Below are 23,180 nucleotides of genomic sequence, written 5' to 3'. Positions count from 1 at the left end.
CATTGTTTCATTTATGTCATATGCAGGACCTAGCTTGGTCAGTACTTTGCCCATAGTAGTAAACATTTGTCTAATTTAATGAAATATTTTGTATATATTTAATACAAATTTGATTTATTAAGTATAAAAGGTTAATCTTACTTTCCTGCCAAACTTAATTATATGATCTAATAATTTTATATCTGTCAATGAGATGTACTTCTTTCCCCCTTATTTTTTTTATGTGAAGAAGCTCAAAAGAGGTTAAATTTGACTTTGCAAAAGGAAGAAATATTTATGTATGTATTCTGCTCCTTGAACATTGTACCTGAGTTTAGCAATAATAATAATCATGATTATTACAAATAACCTTTAAGGTTTGCAAAATGCTTTATGGTTTGTAAAGTTTTTTTTTTTTCTTGCAACAACCCTGAAGGTAGTTGCTATTATTATTCCTGTTTCATAGATGAGAAGTTGAGGCATACATGGGGTTATATGACTTAGTGTGTAAGGCTGGATTTGAACTAATTCCAGATTCTAGATTCTAGTTACTTTAATATAGACTTGCAAATTTTGTTCTATTCATGTCTCTACCTCTCTCTCCCTCTTCCCTTAATTGAACTGCCTTTTACTCTAAAATGTATTTCATTGAACAATAAAGGATAGTAATAATTATTAGAAGATGCCAGGGTTTATTTTTCTTTTTAAAAGTAGCCAAGGGTATCCTAGTCATTAAGAGAGTTATACTGTCTAGTAAACACTACAATAGCTCCATAATAAGCCATTACTGTTTGTTGATGCTTTCATTAAGATAGCATTGTGCTGTCACATGGATGGGAGATCATAGTAATGAACCCAGACTTATCAGTTAATTGTGGGTCAGTTACAAAGATAGGCACCTGAACTAGCATTTTTGAATTGTGATGTACAAGATAACTACTTTGAAAATACCTAGGCTCCTTTTCTCTGTTAGAGAAGGATATATTTAGATGCTTATCTATTCTAACTGAATGAAGTAAAATCAACTACTGATAAAGTATGGAAAAGTATTGTTTTGTTGTTTTCTACTTCTGTTTAGTTTTTAATATCTGGGGGAAAATATATTACTCATAACCAGTGGCCACCTTTAGCATTATTGTTAATATGTAAAAAACCATTCTTCCAGTACATATCTCACATTTAGCCTCCTGCTCCACTCCTACCCCCTTTAAAAAGCTTAATCAGCTTGTTCAATTCCATTTAACAAGATCAAGATTGGGGCAGCTCGGTGGCACAGTGGATGGGGCACCGGCCCTGGAGTCGGTGGAGGGGGTGCCTAGATTCAAATCCGGTCTCAGACGCTGAATGGTTGCCTAGCTGTGTGGCCTTGGGCAAGCCACTTGGTCCTGTTTGCCTTGCAAAAACCTAAAAAAAAAAAGATCAAGATTGAAAGGTTCTCCTTCCAACCCACCCCCACCACCATTGGTAATCCAGAACAGAATTCTCTTCTACTTTTTAACCACTAAACATGTTATATTTTCTTTCTCTTTCTATCATTGATTCACATGTTTGTTTGTATCTTTGGTCCAATTCTTTTTTATTATATTACATTTCATTCTGAACATACGTATATATATATTTGTATGTATATATCTTCTTCCTTAATTGCCCAGTGAGTTATCACTTATAAAAAAAGAATTAAAAAAAATCAAAGTTTGGTGGGAAAAGAAGCAGGTCAGCATAATTAACCAGCTTATTAGCTAAGTTGAATGTATATATATAATGTTTCACACCAATATTTTTCCCATTTAAGGAGGGGAAGGTGATACATTTTCTCATCTCTTTTCCTGAGTCTATCTTGGTCATTATTTTTAAATAGCATTCAGTTTTGAAATGTTTTTTATTTTGATTTTTTCCATTTACATTATTGTAGACATTATCTTCCCCATCCCTTGTACTGTGTATTTCACACTAATTCTTAAAAATCTTGTTTTCCATGCCTTCTTACCTCATCCTGTCTTTGCCAACCAAAACACATAGGCCTGCTTAAATGCTTCAATGAGTGGATTCACCAGCTCTTCTCCTTTTTTTGAGTCAGATGACCATTGGGCCCTATCTATCTTGCCTACCTCTCCCTTTTAAGGTCCTTCAGATTTATCATCTCTCTTGCCTCTTTCCCCATGAACCCTCCTAACACTATCATAGGACTTATTGATGTTATCTAAGGATCAGTGAGCCTTGCTATCTGACCCATTGTTGAGCAATCATTCAGATTTGGGGGTCTTTACATGTGTCCTTGAACTGAATTTTCTTTTATGTATTGTTTCCCCCTCTTAGAGAGTGTGAATTCTTTGAGAAAGGGGACTACCTGTTATTGTTTTCTTTTTTTTTAATTGTCATCTTTTTGGTTCTTTTCTTTTTTTGACCTTAGTACTTAGCACTGTATTTGGTACTTGGTAAACACTTACAGAATGATTCCCTGAATTCTATATATTTGGTCTCTTATGTTACTGAATTTCCAAGTACTACAATTTAGTTTATTTTTTTTAGTTGAAGGACATTTACTTTGTTTCCAATTCTCTGTTACTATACACATGCTGTTCTACATATTGTAGTGTTTGTGGAAGCTTTCTTTTCATCATGGATCTCCTTGTAGTCTAGTCCTAACAGTAAAACCTCTGTGTCAATGAATCTGGACATTTTAGTCACTTTCAGAATGATTGGATTAATTCCTAACTTCAACAGTGAAAATGTACATCTGGGATTTTGTTTAGGTTTGGGTTTTTTATTTGTTTGCATGGTTTTATGTTGTTACTTATGCTTTTAGCCTCCCTCCATTATTAACTAGTCACATCATTTCTACTCTTTGCCAATTTTCTGAGCCTGAGGTGAAACTTTAGATTTGTTTTGATTTGAATTTCACTTATGAATGATTGGTAACAAACTTCCAGATGACTGTTTATTGTTTGCAGTTCTTTTGAGAATTGTTTGTTTGTGTCTTTTAACCATTTATTTAATGCTTAATAGTTTTAGTTTAACATATTCAATCGATATTTTATTAACAGGTTTTTATTAGGCTTCTACTATGTGCCAGATTCTAAGTTAAGCTTTGTGGATACAAAGACAAGTTAAATGGCTTGCACTCTCAAAAAGTTTACATTGCAAAAGGAGAGACTACATGTGTATATACAGGATATTTAAAATGTATACTTATAAGTCCTTGATGAATAGAAGAGAGTTTGGATACAAGTAGCTGGGGGGGATTGTATGAGATTTGTATAGAAAATCACTAAGACTTTAATATTAGTAATAATAGCTAGCAGTTAAAAAGCACTTTTAATAATAGCTAGCAACTATAGAGCACTTAAGATTTGAAAAGTGCTTTACAAATATTCTATCTTTACAATATTTAAGGAAACTGAGACAGAAGCTATATAAGTGTCTGAAACTGGATTTGAGCTCAGAGTTTCATAATTTCAGATCCAGCACTTTTTCTGCTATACCACCAGTTGTATCCTTTTTTGAAGGAAATTGGGGATTCTCACAAGTGACAAGAGAATGCATTCCAAGACTGGGAGATATCTACTTTAAAAATCCCAGAAAGTAAAATGTCATGTGTTGGAAACTGCTAGTAGAACAGTTTGACTGAAACAGTAAGGTGCATGAAGACAGAGTAAAAGAAATAGACCTGAATTGATGTGGACCTCTATGCCTATCCATGTATCAGTATATATCATTTGTTCCTTTCTCTGTACTAAGCAGAACAGCCCTGGGATGACCCTGCCTCATCCCACTTGTCCTTGATGAACTTTCCCTCTTATCACTTAGCAACTACTTCTAATTTTTTCTGTTTTAACCTTCAGTCTCTTATCTTTCACATTAACAGTTAAAGATATAAAGTTTATATAATATGACCTCTCCCTCAGGGAGCTTATGATCTGAGAGGAATCTTGGCTTAAATACAAAGAACCAAATTGAATTTTAAGAACACACATAGGTAGATGTAGATATTAGTATTACTAAGTTGTATATATTTGCATTAAATTGTTGTATTATATATATATATATATATATATATATATATATATAATGCAAGTGTTATTTGTATGATATTATTGTCAGATAGTTGGTTTCCCCTGCATTTTAGGGTGTGTGTTTTTATTGAGTCATTTTTACCAGTTTGGAAAAGGTCTAAAATGTCAGGCATTTCACATTGACTTTTCTCATTAAATTCAGCAAAAAAAAAAATTATTAAGTATCTACTAGCTACAAGGTGCTGTTCTAGTTGCTTAGGGATACTAGAGAAAAGTGAAGGGATCTGTGACTATTAACAAAAGTATATATAGTGAAGGGAGTGAAAGCCCTCCTCCATTGGTTAGCCCACCAATGGAGTCCATTTCTAAAGGTGTGACACTGATGTGTTAGAATGAATCTGGAGAAGGGTAATCAGGATAGTGAAGGAAATTTAGGCAATGTCACGTGTGGTTTGGCTAAAGGAATTGGCTATGTTCAGCCTTGGGAAAACTTACAGAGAGCATGGTAGTCTTCAAATTCTCTGTTACTTTAGTGGGCCTGTGATCTCATCTTTGTGGGAGAGTACAATAGTACCATAGTATTGGCATTTCATCCAGGCCTTCTCATCTCTTGTTTCAGAGCGCACTGGGTTTGCTGCCTCCTTCTACACCTTCTAACATTGGAATGAATGAGCTATATCCATATGTTATCCTTTCATTTTGCTACATGACCATCCAGTCTACTTTTCTATTAATGTATTTAATCATCTTTTATAACCCTTACGGGTAATTTTTCATCAATCATCTTAGTGAAGAGAGATAAGACTTGCTTGACTCCAAATGGCAGAATTAGGGCCCATTGGTAAAAAATTGACTGCTGAAGCATGAGAATGGAAAGTTAAACAATAAAGAAGAAAAATTACTGACAAATTGTTATTTTTCTGACAAATTTTTTAAATATTAGTTTATTTTGCCAAATATTTATATACTTTATTTAATGAAAAGTAGTAACTTTTTGTTTCTTTGTTTCAGGTACAGTACTCAAGAGCATATTTCAAAGAGAAGAACTTCCATTTATATCTGGCTGCCATTCACCTTTTCATTGCAGGTAATTCGTGTTGTATATTTATTTTAAGATTTTTCTCTCTTTCTTTAAACAAAAAATATTGTTTTTTTTACAACCCTGGCATTGTTAATACTTAAAAATAATAGAGTGCGAATTCCTTGAGAGAGGGGACTACATGTTATTATTTTCTTTTCTTTTGTTTTTTAATTGTCAGCTTTTAGGTTCCTTTCTTTTTTTGATCTTAGTACTTAGCACAGTATTTGGTACTTGGTACTAAATCATGTTTCCCTTTTATATTTAAACAATATACATCCTTCTCCCCTTCCTTAAATGATCTGGTTATTGTTGGTAATGTTCATCATTTTAGTGTGCATATTTCTTGTATCTCTTTCTAGACTTTTACAGCTGTCAAGTTATAAAATCTCAGCGTTTAAGGAGAATCCTTTTCTTAAAATGTATAAATCAGTAAAATACTGCCACTTATTTTGTGTGTATGTATGTTATAGGTATCTATTATATATATTATATATGTGTGTGTTAAAAGCTCAAATACTCATGCTTGTCTCAACCAGTTATAAATTTGTAGGAGAGATGAAATTTATAATTAAGGAATAATAAGGCATATTATGCTGTTGTGAAGCTATGCCATGTAGATAGTGTAATAAGAGTTTTTGTGAGCTGCATTTGTCAGGGAAGCCTTCATAAAACATGTGGTACTTGAACAAGAACTTAAGGGATTCAGATAGACTGAGAGGAGAGAGAGAATTGTTTTCTAGGTAGGATGAAATTCTTGAACAATAGTTCCCTCTCTTTTACTCCACATGCTTTGTGTGTTTGTGTGTGTGTGTGTGTGTGTGTGTGTGTGTGTGTGTTTCCCTGAGGTTGAACCATTGTTCAAGGATTTCATCCTACCTAGAATATGAATTTTCCCAAGCTTTAGGTCAAAATGTGATTGAGCTACATCAAGATAATGCAGAAGGCAAAAAATTGCCATTTCACAACTGAATCCTGTTTGTACCTAGAGTGGGAAGAGTGATCGGGACTATGGTCCAGAGGCCATATATCTGTGATTTCTGCAGCTCAGCTATTACCTTTTGTGGGCGTTTTAACTCACTGTCATATAACCAAAAGATGTTAGGCTGTGTTGTTGGTAGCTTTAGAGGAGGATATGGGGAAAAAAGTGCTTTGCTCAGATCCAATTCCTTGTTCCCAGCCACTTGTCAGTTGCAATTGACTACAGAATATTCAATTTGAATGGCAGCCTTCCTCAAAATTTTACTGAGCCCTGCTTTAGTATACTTTCATACCATGCCTGTATTTAATGTGTATATACTTTGTATATATTTGCATTATATTTTTGTATTATTATTAATGTCAGTATCATTTGCTTATATTGCTGTCAGATTGTTGGCTTCCCTTGCTTAGTGATTTTACAATCTGCAACTTAGCACACTCACTGTCCAGCATATGGTAAGAATTGAAAAAATGTTTATTGAGTGACTATGGACTTACTATACTTAAGCATCATATAAGAAATAAAAATGTAGGGGCAGCTGGGTGGTGCAGTAGATAGAACATCGGCCCTGGAGTCAAAATGACCTGAGTTCAAATATGACCTCAGACACTTAATAATTATCTAGCTGTGTGACCTTAGGCAAGTCACTTAACCCCTATGCCTTGCAAAAAACAAAACAAAAAGAAAAAAGATAACAAAAATGTACTAAAGAAGCAAGTGGAAAAACTATCCCCATACAGTTAGGCTCAAAAGAATTCCTCTCATCTTAAGTTGTCCTGGGCTGCATTGAAGGTAGACAGACTAAAAATAGATTACCCAAGACTCATGAATTGATTTAGAGGGAAGTGAGTACAACCAGGAAACAATTTATGCAATGATAGCAACACTGTAAAAATAAATAATTTTGAAAGGCTAAAACTTTGATCAATGCAATGACCAACCCTGATACCAAGGGCTCAATGACAAAGCATGCTTTCAAGTCCTGAGAAAGAGATGATAGAGTGACAGTACAGGAGACCTTTTTTGGACATGATCAATGTAACAGTTTGTTTTGTTTGAATATACAAATGTATTACAAAGGTCTCTCTTTTTCTCTCTTCCTATCCCCAAATAATGATCAGAGAAAGGGAGAAAATTGGAAAAATAAATTGAATAAATTGAAAAAATAAAATTTAATTTAAAAAATAGATTTCCAGGGCAGCTAGGTGGCATAGTGGATAGAGCATCAGCTCTAGGTGGCATAGTGGATAGAGCATCAGCTCTGGAGTCAGGAGGACCTAAGTCCAAATCCTTAATACTTTACTTAGCTTTATGACCTTAAGCAAGTCACTTAACCCAATTGCCTTGCAAAACAACAACAAAAAATTTAAACAAAATAAAATTAAATTAAAAAACCAGAATTTCCAGAATTTGCTAACTATAGATGAAAAATATATATCATGAAAGAAAGTAAAATTCATGGATATGATTTCTCATTTAAGTGCTAGATTAGAAAATCGGCTGATAATTATGTCACATTCATAAAACCACCTGCCTCCCTCATTTCCTCCATGTCTGATGGTAGGCTTACGTGTAAAATGGGGAGAATAGTACCTGTAGTATCTCACAGACTTGTTGTGATGGTCATATGATATAATATATTTAAAGAGTCTTGGGCAACTGAAAGAGCCATGTAAATCCATTTATAAATATAAATGTAAATATAATTTATAAATAAATTACCTTTAGAGCTTAAAAAGAGACTGACTCCTATCTGTGCATTTTTAGAGACTGTTCCCCATGCCTGGAATTCTCATCCCTCTCTTCACCTCCTGCTTTTATTGAGTTTCTTCAGATATGACTTTCTTTCTTGTCTCTGTTAAAATCCTTTCTCTGGGAAATACTTCCTGGTTCCCCTTCATTTAGTGCCTTTGCCTCTGTAGATTATCTCCAACTTATCCTGTACATCTTTTATAACTGATTCTAGAGTTATTCTTTGCACTGAACCACACTCCTTCCTTCTTATTATCCTTATTATTGAATAGATTTCTGTCATTACAGTAATTCAATTTAATTTTTTCCTTCCTCTTGAAGGTATGTCTGATAGCAATGATTTGTGTTTTGCTTACATAGTACTATGATCTACACAGTCAGTGATTAAAAATATAAAGATTTGAATGTGTTTTTTTAGCAAAATTTTAACGACCTTCTGTTTACAATTGACATTGAATCTGAGTATTTTTTCACTTGATATAGACTGCTTTTGAAAAGACCTAAGCATTTATAGCATTATATGTTTTGTGTGTGTGTGTGTATACATACAAAAGGGATAACAATAGAAGAAATTTTAACAGAATAAAGTAATCCACAATGAATCTAGAATTGAGTACCACCTCTATAGCACAGAAGTGTTGAGTAATTGGAAAACTACTTGGTACCTTGCACACATTTTTGCCCTCATATTTAAGATGGAAATAAGAATGTTGTGTATGTAATCTCAAAAGGATACTATGAAAATTCATGAGGTTTGTTTCTCCCAGTGTTTCTTTTAACTTTTCTTAGTCAATTAGACATTTTAGGAACATGTATTACCTCCTTTAAGGCTGTTAGTATACATACCACTTAGTATATCATAACTTTGCTACTTCCATAGGTGTCTAAATTATTTTCTGATACTGCCGAGAATAGAATCCAGTAAGGGTATATACACACACAGATACATAATAAATACACAGATGTGTATGTGTGTGATGTATCCATCTGTGTATATATATATATATATATGTACAAACACATAACTGGTGTTAAGTGTTATATATGGTTAATATTCTTTCTATTAGATAGCCGATGATTTAGTGGATTGAACATTAGGTCTAGAGACAAGAAGACCCAAGTTCAAATCTTTTCTCATATCATTTGTAAGTTTTTTCACTCACTGGGTTTTCTTGGCAAAGATATTGGTATAGTTTGTCATTTTCTTTCCTAAGTCATTTTATATGAAAAAATGGAAACAAAGAATGTCAAGCCACTTGTCCAGGGTGACACAGCTAGTGTGTGAGGTCAGATTTGAACTCAGGAAGATGAGTCTGACTGACTTCAGGCCTAGCACTCTGTCCACAGCTACCTAGCTTTCCCTTGTCTCTCACACATAATTATTTATTAACTATAGACAACTACTTAATTAGGATACATCTACCAAAACTTAGGTGAGTTGAGATCTACTTTGGTGGAGGAAGTTCTCCACATTGATTGAATTTAAGTTCAAATTTCCTTTACTTTTCAAGAGGGCTGTGTGACCCTATCTATATAAATACCTAATACCTAATTGTCCTAGACAGCTATCTGAGGTGCTTGCAGAAAAGGTGCCCATCTCCATTAGTAAAGGGATTCTTTTCATTCAAAGTTTCCTTCACCAGTGAATCACACGTTGAGGGGGAGAGAAAAAAAGAGCTATTCCTAATATGCTTCTTATTTTTAGAAGCATCTGAAAGGACATTTCTGAATTAAAACTAACTTGAAGAACCTGAAAAACAAAATGACATCTTTAATGAAATTGTATCTATTGCTTTTGTATCTGGCTGTAAAAAATGCCTACCTTTCCTGTATATGCAATTATATAGGTCATCTTTTAAAGATATTATTGGTATGAACATCCTTCTTTTTTATATTCTTCATTCATTCATTCAGTAAATTTAAAGGTTTTCTTTAAGCATTTTATTCATTTGTAAGCTTAGTCAAACTCTAAATAGGTACAGTATTTTTTCTTTTGAGAAACTCAGGGACAGATTTAATATTTTATGTAGTATGTGCTAGTTCCCTAGGAAACTTCCAGGAAAGAACAGCATTTGTAGATTTTCTTGTGTTTAAATGGTTTTGGCCAAAAATAAATTGTGGTTTCCCTGGGATACTTTTTTTTTTCTATATCTTACTTTGCTTGAAGCTGGTCCTTCCCTCTCTCAGGGTCCCTTAATGACTGCCAAAGGCCATCTGTACCCCAAGTAATATGGCTGTGACTCATCTACCTCTCCCTCCTAGCAGCTGGGACTTGCTTCTTCCCTAATCAGCTGTTTGGCAGGGGAGTGATTCAAAGCTGAGTCTCCATCAGGTACAGGCTCCCCCACAGTGCTCACAGTTGGCTCTGACTAGGGGAGTTCCCTGAAAGAAAGGAAAGTTGGCCATTCTAATGAGAGATTCCTGCTGAGCCAGGCATTTTTCTCTGTTTGTTTTTATAGAAAAGGGAGAAAATTCTGGTGGGGCAGGTTTGGGGGTAGGAAACAAAAATTTTAGGGGCTTTGTTCTCTAGCTAAAAAAGACACATTTTTAAAATTTCTATCAGAATAGATGGCAATTAGAGAATAAAGACAATGAATACTCACAAAAACTACTCAGAGCAAAACACTGTTAAAAACTTATTATTGAGTGGAATGAGGTCAATATTGATTATATTTATCCACCATTTTTAAATTACTAAATTCACCAATGTTACTTAGCACACTTAAAGTGGTTTTTATTAATAGCTTCAAAAGATATTTCTATAATCCATGGTTTTGGGGAAAGCAAATGAAAAAAATTGAAATCTATCAATAACTTTTTAATCATTGATTTTAGTTATTTCAATCTTCTAAATAATTTCATGTAAGTAATAGGAGCAGAATTGGAATGGAATGTGGGTAGTGAAAGAAAAGAAGCAGTGAATGGGAAAGGTGACATTCCAGCAATTTTGGACATGTGGGTTGTAAGGGGAGATTATTAGCTTGGTGAGATATCAGACCCAACAGATGGGAGCTATAATGCAATTCAATTAGACCTTCCAAGGAGACAAGTCAAAAGAAATAGTTAAATAACCAAGGAGAGCAATTAGATGAGCAAGAAAAATAAGAGAAGTAGAAGAGAAACAAGAGATGAAAATATAGATCCAAAACCCATAAAGGAGATTAATATTTTAAATTGTATTAATAATCTACAGTTTTTGACCCAGGCTGTTATCATACAGATTTGAATACCTGGGTAAATTTAGACCAGCACAAATGATAATCCATCACAGTAGACTCGTCAATCTAAACCTTACAAATAAAGTGGAAAAGAATCCTGGGAAATGTTTACTGTTATTATGTTCTATTTTTTTTTTGTATGATTCTTCTCAAGGATGCCCTGTGAAACCTAAAACTCTAAACTAGACCACTTCTGATCCTTTAGAAAATTCATGAAATTAATGGGTCTTGTGCCTCTTTTCTTTTCACTCTCACTGAAAGCTTATCTAATTTTGTATAGTTAGCTACTCTTTCTGCAGATAACCTCTAAATCTTTCTCTGCTAGCTTTCATTGAATCCCTTGTCTTCAAAATGTCCTTAAAATAGTTCAACAACTTAACTTAACCTCATCCCTCTTTATTAATAAGGTATTATTTCTCAACTTTATCAGTGTCAATCACGATATCTTTCTGGCTTTCTCATCTCTAAGTAAAAGTTATCTTTTACTTCTTCTTTGTTCTCAGTCTTTCTTTACTCCTTTTTCCCTAATTTCCAGTCATTTATTTAATTATGCAAATTTTTCCTGTTCATTGTCTCTCAGATTGCACATTTCTTCTCCATTTCCACAATCACTATCCATATTGCTCAGTCCCTGACTTAGCTCAGTGGCTTATAAAGTGGTCCACTTGCCTCTAGTTCATCTAGCTTTCAAACTAGTGTATCTCAAGCACAATTTTTATATAAAATTCTGTCTAAAAAGTCAAGCAATCAAGGCCTTTCATTATACATTCTGATCATTTTATGAGTCATCATATTATTCAACTATTGAGTGTATTTTCCATTTCACACCATCCTTCCTACTGTCCTCTGTATGGGTATTGTTCATTTCCACCCCTGGATCTTAATGATGCTGTTCTTGTGTGTAAAGTTCTGTCAATGTTCATTACTTGCTTTAAGACTAAGTTTGAAACTCCATTGCTGAAATAAAACAAAACTTTTTTTCTGATAATTCCCTTGTTATGTTTCCTTTCTAATTGTCAGTATGCCCTGAAATAACTAATTAGGTGGTTCAGTGGAAAGAGTATGAGACCTGGAGGCTGGAAGATCTAAGATCAAATTTGGGCTTAGACACTTACTAGCTGTGTGACCCTGGACAAGTAATTGCCTCAATTTCCTCATCTGTAAAATTATTATTATATATAATATATTGCCATGAGATCAAATGAGAAATACTTATTAAGAATTTCATAAATCTTAAAGTACTATAGAAATGCTAATTCTTACTGTAGTTGTTACCTATCTATTGGTGAATGACAATATGCTTTGCCTCCCCATATGGATTGTAAGTACCTTTTAGGGCAAGGATTGTGTTGTTCTCTTTTTCATTTCTTCATTATTTATAGAATTGTGAAATACTCAAATTTTTAGCAATGCTTATTGAAAAGGAAGAATTGTATTGTTATGTAATCCAGGAATCTCTTTATCCTGACATATATTCTATAAGGAAATGTTCTGTTCTGGGGAATATGAAAACAAATGATCACAATCATAATATACTTAGTGTCAGCACAGTTGTATGAACTGAGCATACTTTACCTGAAAAGAAGTGAAATTATTATACCAAAAAGGGTAACTTACTATGCAAGTAAGTTTTAAGTAAGTTTTAGTTTATTGAATTGTAAGTCATTGTTAAATCCTGGTACTTTAGCAAAAAGACATGTGGATAGACAAGTAGAAAACCAAATCAAAAAATTCAGCATGAAGACTGAAATGCTGGCAATGAGACATTATTTAGCCTTAGATAAAACCAAGATTCTAGTGAACAAACTTTGACAAGACTATGATTCTTTACTTGGATCCACCATAAACATCATGTTCATGTATGTCCTTTTTAAAGCAGTTTCAGTATGCAGGCATACTTGATAACTGTAACATCTTATAAAAATGCATCATTGAGGTACTAGAATAGGTAGATTTACCAACAGAGAGGTCATACTTACTGTAATACAGCCACTCCCCCCCCCCAGTAAGAGGAATGAAGTATGGACAAAAAACTAACTACCTAAGCAGCTAGCATATAATGCCCTGATATAGTATGAATGCAAGAAGGTTGGGCAGGATGTCAGGTAGTCGAGGTTTGGACCTCTTGGGAACAGAAATATACCAAATAAAATCATTTGTGCTGTACCAAGATATGAATGTCATCTTTGAGAGAAAATATTAGGTAGATGACTGAATATAACCCATAAGAAAGAGGAAGTAAGTTAATCACTCAACATTAATATACTGAGTATCTGCTACATATATGGAAGAGACAATTGAAATGAATGAATTTCATTTTTTTCTTTTAAATGCTAAAACTTAGAAGTTATGCAAATTTCCCGACACTTTTGATGTCAGATCAAGGTGCAAAGGGAAAAATTAAATTGAGCTGACTCTGAAAAAACTCATGTTCTATTTTATAAATCCCAGTAAGCAATAACTATAACTGTAAACCAAAAGGATTGTGTTTTTGAAGATGAAGTATGGAATGGGCAAATGGTTACTCAGGCTTTCAGTGAACACTAATATATATATATATATATATATATATATATATATATATATATATATATATATATATGGAAAATATCACTTTAGGAAGCAGAAGCCTCTTTAGATTTGAAATCAATGACATTGGTGTTGAGAGCTAGTATGGTTGTTTCAATGAAAAGTAGGTAAGAGTATAGAATTTATGAAAGTAAAAATAGTCACAAAAGGATAAGCAGAATTATATTAAGGAAAAATTGAATTGGATCCTTTATATTCTGTGAAAATAAATATGGCAGTTTAATAGTACTTAGGGAATTATATCTCAATCTAATAAAGCTCTTTTATTTCCTAAATATGAATTTAAAGAGTAATTCTTTTAAGAAAAGATTATTCATTTCAACAAATTATTCTTCTACTCTAAATTTTGAGCTTCCATGCCACCTTTTTAAACTAAGATAAGACTTGCTCCTTTCAAAAAGGTAGTGAATTTATATACAGTTTTTCAGGTACATATCTGTTTTTTTTAAAAAATAGATGTTTGTTCAATGAAATTGAAGTGCCCTTTTTTAATACACACACACACATATAAAACAAAAAGTTATTATATTGTGGAACTGAAATGGAAACAATGCCCTCTCTAGATTGACAGTTTATCTAAATTTGTTTGCTTCAATTAATAAATCAAATATTCAGGTCAGTCAGTGGCAGAGACCAACCCTAAAAGTGTTTGTTTTTCTCTTGAAATGATTTTTTTTTGAGTGAAAGAAATGCTTTTCAAGTTTCATCTTCAATTGCATCCACTTGTTTCAGAATTTCCCGATTCTCAATCATTTCAAAGCTCAGAAATAATTGAAATGAATGAATTTCATTTTTTTCCTTTTAAATGCTAAAACTTAGAAGTTATGCAAATTTCCAGACACTTTTGATGTCAGATCATCTCTACTTTTTTGTTGTTGTTGAGTCATTTCAGTCATGTCTGACTCTTCTTGATCCTATCTGGGGTTTTCTTGGCAAAGATACTAGAATGGTTTGTCATTTTCTTTTCTAGCTCATTTTGTATATGAGGAGACAGAAACAACAGAATTAAATTATTTAACCAGATCACAGAATAGGTCAATAGATGAGGAAGGATTTGAACTCATGAGGCTGAGTTTTCCTGATTCCAAATCCAGTACTTTATCCATTGTACCATCTAGCTGTCCCCTTATCTAGGAGTTATTTATCCAACATGTCTCTTTATTTTCCATGATTCAGTACATCTTAATTTAGTACCTTGTTGTACATGATGTTCTTGTTGTCTTCACAAGAACATCTGCACAGGTGAAATTCTGGATTTCAGTACAGTGAAACTTCATTATTTGAGATTATACTTATTCATAGTTTGTGAGTATTTGGCCATAAAGTCAGAAGCATGTTCTTCGTATGTATGAGTATGTGTGCTGTGCAAGAAGCTGGGGTTGGAGACTAGGTAGATAATGAGTCAGATAGCTTTACTAATGCTTACACAATAGAACTATTTACTCTGATAAAAGATCAACAGATTTTTCAAACATGACTTTATACTGTAATGAATTTTCAATGTTAATTAAGCACTTAAAAGAGTATCTAAAGCCATCAAGCTTGTCCCAATACTGTTACTAATGTGCTTTTGCATAGTTTTTTTTAATAATTATAATTTTCCTTCTCTGATTGACCTTTCCCCCTTGTCCATTTCCCTGGTAATCCCATTTCTCCCCTATAAACTCCCACCTTAGTCTCCAATTAAGCTAAATTATCAGAGCTTTTGTGTTCTCTCATTAATGTGAATCTTTTCAAGGAACATCGGCTTGAGCTCACTAGAGAATACCTGAACCACTGCTGAGGTAATTTAAAATGGCATTCAATTTCTGAGTAATCCAGCTTTTATTCAGTCAAGGGTAGTCAAGCCCCTATTTCTTCCAGTAGGACATAAACATAAATTTTCCAAGAGTTGTTTATACTACAGTATTGTGATAAAGAGTGTCAGCATCATTACTGAGCCTCACAGAGTGGTCCCTATTAAAAGAGTTGGAAATTGAGTCATTATCCCAGCTTTCCCTTCAGCACACTGCATCCTGTGCTTAATTCCACTAGAAGTATTCTTTTAATGTAACATGTCAGCATAAAGGATCAAGAAAGCACCACTTGCTTCATCCTCTTTATTACTCCCTTAGATTTACTTGTATTTTAACATTCTGTGTGCTGTTTTTTAAGAACAATTCAATATTTCCTTCAGGTAATGATTCCTTCTGAGGAACTGGTAACTTTTTTTGACCAAATGTAGGTATACTTATTCAGTTTTGTCTGAGTTCTTTTCAAAGCTGTGTGAGCTAAGCTCTGTTCCTGTTAAGCAACAGATCAGAGATAAGCAGTTCACATGTAAAGGTGGTTGGGACAGTGCTGTTTTTATTTTATTCCCCCATTTTGATTCCCTGTGTAAAAATACTACATTTCTGACCCTGGAAATCTAAGTATCTTGCTAATGTGGAATTTTGACTACCTGTGCTTGAAATGTGTTTTCAAGCAAAGATCCTTTTGCCCTCCTATGGGCAAATCCTTAGACCAAAGATCAGTGTTTTCAAATGTGTAGGTTGACTGGTAAATCTAAATTCTATGAGATATATGGAGAAAGTTGATTAGCATGCAAGTTCAGTCCTTTTAGGAAGAATTATTACTGATAGTTTGTCTCCAAAGGAGGAGGCAATGCTATATTCTCAGGCAAAACAAAATATTCTCAGGACTAAAAGTTTTCCACTGTGAGCCAAGAAGACTCACAATGGCTCATTTCTAAATTGAAATAATCAGACCTGTAAAAATAAAAATATTTTGCAAAGTATTTTGTAAACTCTGGATGAAAAACTGATATGTATCATATTAAATAAACATTAAGATGCTATGTCTCCTGTTGATAGATTTATTTTTTAAGACTATTGAATCCTAGTTTTGACAAGGACCCTTGTACTTCTTAAACTAATAAGTTGCCCCTTTAATAGCAATTACCGTAATAGATAAGTAGGTAAAGAATAAGAATCTTGTGATGTTTCTCAGAGGAGACATATTCCTGACTTAAATGGTTGTATAATAATACTATTATACTATTTGAGGAGCTGCCACACTTTGTTTTAAGATGAGTTTTGATAATGGTGATGCATTTCCAAACTGTATTTGCCTTTACTTGTGCAAGTCCCATCAAAAATGTATTTTTGTTTTGCTTTTAGAGAAATAGTAAAGTCATTAAGGGTCAGTTTTGGTAGATTGCTGAAATCTTTGGGAGAATTTGAGACTTAGCAACCATTCATTAGGAACCATAATATATAGTGAATTTTCTGGCTATTGAAGGAGATACAAATCATGGTCCCTCCAAGTGATAGGTAGCAAATGTTCCATCTCTAATAGTAAAGATCCTGATATTGAGGCATAAATGTGCTCACAAAACTTGAAAAATTTGATCATTTGCTTTGCAAATTCATTTTTCTTCACAAAATTATATGTTCTGGGATTCCTTTAGGAAGGATCACTTAAATTATGTTTAAGAAACCTATAGAGGTTGAAGATGTACAGGTCTAGGAGCCGGGATAGCTAGATTTCAAATGAGGCTGTGCTTATTATTAACTAAGTCCTGATCAAAATAAAAAACAAAGGCATGAGATGGCAAAGTGGATTGAGTTTCTGGACTCAGAATTGAGAAGACCTGAGTTCATACTGGCCTCAGATGGTTACTAGCCAGTGAGTCACTTAACTTTTATATGCTTCAGATTACTCACCTGTAAAGAGAGGGAATTAGATACAGTGACCTCCAAGATGTGATCTCTTTTTAAGACTATACTATGAATTTCAGTATAGAGTTTATGAGTACAGTTCTCAAAGATGATTCTCAAAGTGATTCCCTTGAAACCATTACCAACAGAAACCAACTTAGAACAAGGTGAATATCACTGAAGATAATAGTGAAAAACAGATTTTTTTTAAAAAAAATTAAAATTTGCATATTTTCATTATCCCATATGAAGTGTATATGAGAGGCAAAATGAAGATAGCATAGGTAGAGAACCAGTCAAGAGATAGGAAGATAGTGGCTCAACAGCATTCAACAGTTATCAAGGATAATCCATAAGGCATATTAAGAACTAAGTATACAAAAGAACATTTCCATGTAGAACTTTCTATCCTTTGAACTTGAGCTTCCATTGAATGCAGAGTTCCATTCCCCTTTACTACAACAAGATTTCTATTTTGGCAGTCTTGAATAGCTTGTCAAAATGAAATGATTTATATATATGGGTTGTTATATTTTACGGGATCCTGTAGATAAGAATATTTTTTAACAAACCAAATTATATTTTCTCACTTTCTAAACTTCAGAGAGGTTTATGGCACAATATTGATTGAATGCACTAGAATTTTTTTATGGCGGTTACTAGAAAACTGAACAACAGTTCAAAATTATGCCTTCATCCTTGATGCAGTAATGTCCTTGGAGTGGGAAAGAAGGGTGAAGGAGTTATGAGTGCTATGGCAAGGTGAAATAATATTTTTTCCAAAAGCCATCAAGATCTTTTTTCCTCCTTTAGCACTACCTTTTTTTTTAATCAGAGGGCTTACAAGGTGATGCCAGTATGCATCAACTTTGTTCCCTTATAAATCTGATCCCTTATAAATTTGTGACACTTTACCTTGTTTGAAGACTTTTAAATTTACATGTATATAAATATTGCTTTTGACAAGATAAGGGAACAGGACTTGAATATTCTTTCAGGTAACTGGTGAAAAGTCTGCAGTAAAATTCTCAAGTTTTATTAAAGATGGCAATCAGATGAGCTAACTATGGACGTAGGGCAGATAGAGATTAAAATTATTTATCTATTTCAAATGATGGATTTTCCTTTAAATAAAAAAAAAGAATATTCATTCCTAACAATAGAACACCTGATGCTCCTATATACAGTATACCAATGAATTGAAGATTCTGAAAAGATTAGGATTTGTAGATAATTCCTTTTGATAAACCTGCTGATTTTGAACTGGAGCCTTCCCATTCTGAGCAAAGTCATATCATAAATTCCTATTATGCAGATATTTGATCTACAATATAAATCTATTTTTAGAATACATTGCTATTTGAAATGAATTATATTATACAGTTTGAACATTTAAAACAGTGTATTAGCTGGCCATTATTTAGTTGGGAAATTATTTCCCTTTTAGTGCCTTGGTTTGACAGCTGTTATTTTTCTAGTAGAAAACTTAGTAACAGAAACTTAGTAGAAAACTTAGTAACAGAATGATTTGTGTTATTCTATATGTATATTTTCCTTTTTTTAAAAACCTCTTATTAAGACTCAGATGCCAACTCTTTGAGATTGGTTTTTTTCTGCTCCCGTAATTTGTATTAATCACAATATAAGATAAATAGATTTAGAACTGGAAGGGACTTTGAAGGAAATCTACTCCAAATCCCCCTCTCATGATCATTTTACACATGAGGTATCTGAGTTCCAAAGAGAATAAGCAATTTATCCAAGGTCCTTCAGAGAGTAAATGACAGAGATAGGACTCAAAGCTGGATCCTCTAATTTCAGATCTCTTGTTCTTTCCAGTATATCACACTGCCTGATATGATAATAACAATTAAAATTGTTTAGAAGGAAACTGATTTCCCTATTTTGAGGATTGCATATGTACTATAAGAAGTTTATTATAATTTTAGAACTCTAATAGAGTAAACTCAGCTGTTAACACACATGGATATTTTTTAATTCTTATGAAGATTACAGCAAAGTTTTATTGTTAATTATTATTAGAATGAAGAAAAATTTACCAAATTGTAGGAAAGTGGTTAATTATCCAAGGAAGATGAAGATTATGGTAACAATCTAAGAAATTTATAGGCAGTTGAGTGAAGTTCTTTCACGAAAAATGTTTTTCCATAAGGACTATAAATTATGCATGCTGTTGAATAAAATCAATCTCTAGCAAGCACAATTACTTGTTAATAATAAAGTTTCTTTGTGTTATGAAATATTTCAGATTTTGATTTTAATTTAGGGAATTCAAATTATTGAGATATAAAAAATTAATATTTTATTTGAGAAGTACCTTGGGAGGTAGAATAAGAACTAACTAAACTTGGAGTTAGAAGACTCAAATTTTGATTCTTATACTTGTTCTTCATATGATCCTGAATTAGTAAGACATTTAGTCTTTCTAAGTTCTAGTGTTCTCATTTGGTAAATGAGTAAAAATAAAAGAGTCAGGAAGACTTGAGTTTAAATCATATGTTTACTAGCTGTGTGACTCAGGCTAAATTATTTGATCTCTGGCTGCCTCAATTTACTTCTCTGTAAAAATGGGAATTGTCATAGTACCTATCTTTCAGGATTAGTGTGAGAATCAAAATAAGCTAATATTTGTAAAGTGCTTTGTAAAACCTAAAGTGCTTTACAAATGTTATTGTAATTATATAGGATTTTCATTATTATTATATGATATATGTTTCACATTGGTTAGATTATATACTTTAGTTCTTAGCTTCATTTCTTAGTTACAGACCTCACTTGGCTCATAATAATAATAATAATAATAATAATAATAATAATAATAATAATAATAATAAAACCCACATTATCTTGACAGGTTTTTTTAAGGTTTTGGTTTTTTTTTTTTTTTTTTAGCAAGGCAGTGGAGTTAAGTGGCTTGCCCAAGGCCACACAACTAGGTAATCATTGAGTGTCTGAGGCCAGATTTCAACTCAGGTACTCCTGACTCCAGGGCTGGTGCTCTATCCACTGCACCACCTAGCCTCCCCCATCTTAACATTTTTTTAATGTTCCATTAAAAACCTTAGAGTCTTATTTTGTCACAGAAGAAAATTAATTTGTATATTTTTCCACAAGACTCATTATAGTATGAAGTCTAATTTAAAATGAAATAATTAGCTTTCCTGCAATATTTGTCATAGTCTGAATGTTGCTAGTAAGCAGATAAGAACTGTTGATTTTACTGATGTCTTAGGAGTCTTAGTTCCTTACCTAAGACTGTTTAGTGAATATTGCATTCTTAGTTCACCAAAGAGTCCCCTAATGGTTGGAAAGTTAATGAAGCTTTAAAAAAATGTTCCTTCTAATACAACTAGGGAAGTAATTCTCATATTTACAGACCTGTCTGTGGCTTAAAACAATAAGACTTATCCTTTTCAAATTCTTAAAAGAAACCCATTCATATTTTTCATATGTGCTATCATGACAGTATAGATTTGGCTCAAGTATTTTTGTTACTTTCCCAAAGACTCCCACTGGCTCCTTAACAAGTCTATGAATTTCAAGCCTCATTTGTCAAATGAGGGGTTTTATAGTAGATGACCTAAAATCCCTTACATCTATAATCCACCTAATGTCTACTCATTTTGCTGGTGAAGAACTTAAGCCTAGAGTACCTGTGATTTGCTCATCAATCAATGAATCAAAAATTCATTAATAAGCCTTTATCAAGCAATTACTCTTTGTCAGTATTGGACTAGGGATAAAAAGCCAAAAGCAAAACAGTCTCTGACTACAAGGAGCTTGTTTTCTGAGAAGACAACCTCTATATAAATATGCATATTATATATGATATAATATTTGAGTGTTTATTAATTATATATACATATATATTATATGTATGTTATAAGCAGCCCCAGGGATCAAGAAAAGATTCATGTAAAATGTTGCATTGAAGCTGAATCCTAAAGAAATTCCAGGAGATATGAGAGAAGAGTGAGTAGACAGTGGGTGCAAAGGCATCAAGATGGAAAATCAACTGTCTGGTGTAAGGAAGAAATGTTAGGCAACAGAGACAAGATTCTAACCTAGGCTTCCAGGTCCCAGTACACTTCAGTACTCTTTACACTTCATTATGGTTCTAAAGTTTTGGGTTTTTTTGCAAACATCTCCAGTTACAGTTTAAACTCCAACACTTAGCATAATAAAAAGCTTATCCACATGGCCATTATTTCAGTTTTAAAATACAATTCATCCAAGCATTTAAGTGTCTGCTTTTTTTTTTACAAAGCAGTCATTTCACTGACTTTGTTGAAGAAGATCATTTATTTAAGAGCCTCTCCTCTCCAAGTTTTGTCTCACATTTTTCAGCCAAGGATTCCAGATTGCCATATTATATTCACATTTGGTCCAACTCTTGAAATGGAATTAAGGTAAAATCTGTGGATGACTTACTTTAACAAAATGTCACTACTAAAACAGACATAGCATATAAGTGTGAGAATAGGGCTGGGGGAAAAAAAAGATGAGTCCCAGAGAACCCAGAAAACTTCAGAAAATAAATAAATAACTGTATAATTATCATTCTCTGGGACAAATGCAGCTGCCATACCAAAAAGAATATTTGAAAGTCATTTGTAATAATGCACAATATACACTGAATTGAGTTATAAGGGAAGATTCTATAAAATCAAAACCTAACGTAGAGCATTTTTTTAACCTATTGCCTGGTCACTGGGTTAGTGGAAAAGTGTGAAATGCTTTCACTCATTAATTCAATCTGTTACATGGAAACATACTTACTAGTTTAGAAACCCTTCAGGCTACTTCCAAGAACATTATCTCTATATTAGTATATAAAACAAAACATCAAGACTCAAAATATCAATAACTTTTAAATGGTTAAAGCAATTATAAGAAATCAGAAATATAAAGATTGAGAGATGGGATGGGGACAGCTAGGTGGTGTAGTGAATAGAGCATTGGACCTGAAGTCAGGAAGACCTGAGCTCAAATCCAGCCTCAAAACTTAATAATTGCTTACCTGTGTGACCTTTGGCAAGTCACTTAACTCCATTGCCTTAAAGAAATAAAATTTTTTAAAAGATTGGGGGAGGGGAGAGCTTCATTTTAAAAAAACATGATTCCGATCACAAGAGGTAGATGAATTGCCCATTATAAACTGGGACCAGGTTCTCCTCAAATTTTTGTTTGATAAGAAATTGCCCTTGATATAAGATTACTTCTCTTGGGAATGTGGTTTTTATTTGAGAATACTTTACTCTTCATATGCACCTTCTTTTGTCTTGAAAAAATTTATTACTTGTGGCACTCTACATAATTTAACTAGTCCTCAAGCATTTTTCAATACTCAAAATAGAAGCAACTCTTTCTTTACTGCTTAGTGCACCCTCTCCCAAAGAAAATAGAACTTTGTATATATATTGTACTTCCAGCATCCTCACCTTCTTAATTTTTAATGTCTAACTCTCCTGTTAAGAATACATTAGTTAGGGGGCAACTAGGTGACTCAGTGGATAGAGCAAAAGCCCCGGAGTCAGGAGTACCTGAGTTCAAATCCGGCCTTAGACACTTAATAATTACCTAACTGTGTGGCCTTGGGCAAGCCACTTAAGCCCATTGCCTTGCAAAGAACTTTTAAAAAAAAGAATACATTAGTTGTCTCCAAATTCACCAGTTCTCTAATTGTAAACTTTGAATTTCTTCTTCTATCTTTGTTTTTAGCCATGGTTCTCTTCCTGTTCTAATGGGCAACTTGTGGCACAGTACATAAGTAGGCTTGACCTGGAGTCAGGAAGAGGAGTTCAAATCTAACCTTAGAGACTTATTAACTGTGTGTTCTCTGTTTACCTT

At 33.2% G+C, this 23,180-nt stretch overlaps 1 protein-coding gene across 1 annotated transcript in view; it reads left to right on the top strand.

The window, feature by feature from the left end:
* Nucleotides 1-23,180, top strand: part of LOC141499209 (uncharacterized) — a 210,266-nt gene that overhangs the window by 112,584 nt on the left and 74,502 nt on the right. Inside the window, exon 3 of the mRNA XM_074202060.1 lies at nucleotides 5,004-5,079. Coding sequence (XP_074058161.1) covers nucleotides 5,004-5,079 — 76 coding nt within the window. The remainder of the gene's footprint in view (nucleotides 1-5,003; nucleotides 5,080-23,180) is intronic.

Source organism: Macrotis lagotis, chromosome X, assembly GCF_037893015.1.
Source record: "Macrotis lagotis isolate mMagLag1 chromosome X, bilby.v1.9.chrom.fasta, whole genome shotgun sequence".
Lineage (NCBI taxonomy): Eukaryota > Metazoa > Chordata > Mammalia > Peramelemorphia > Peramelidae > Macrotis > Macrotis lagotis.
This window is presented reverse-complemented; position numbering and strand designations above follow the sequence as displayed.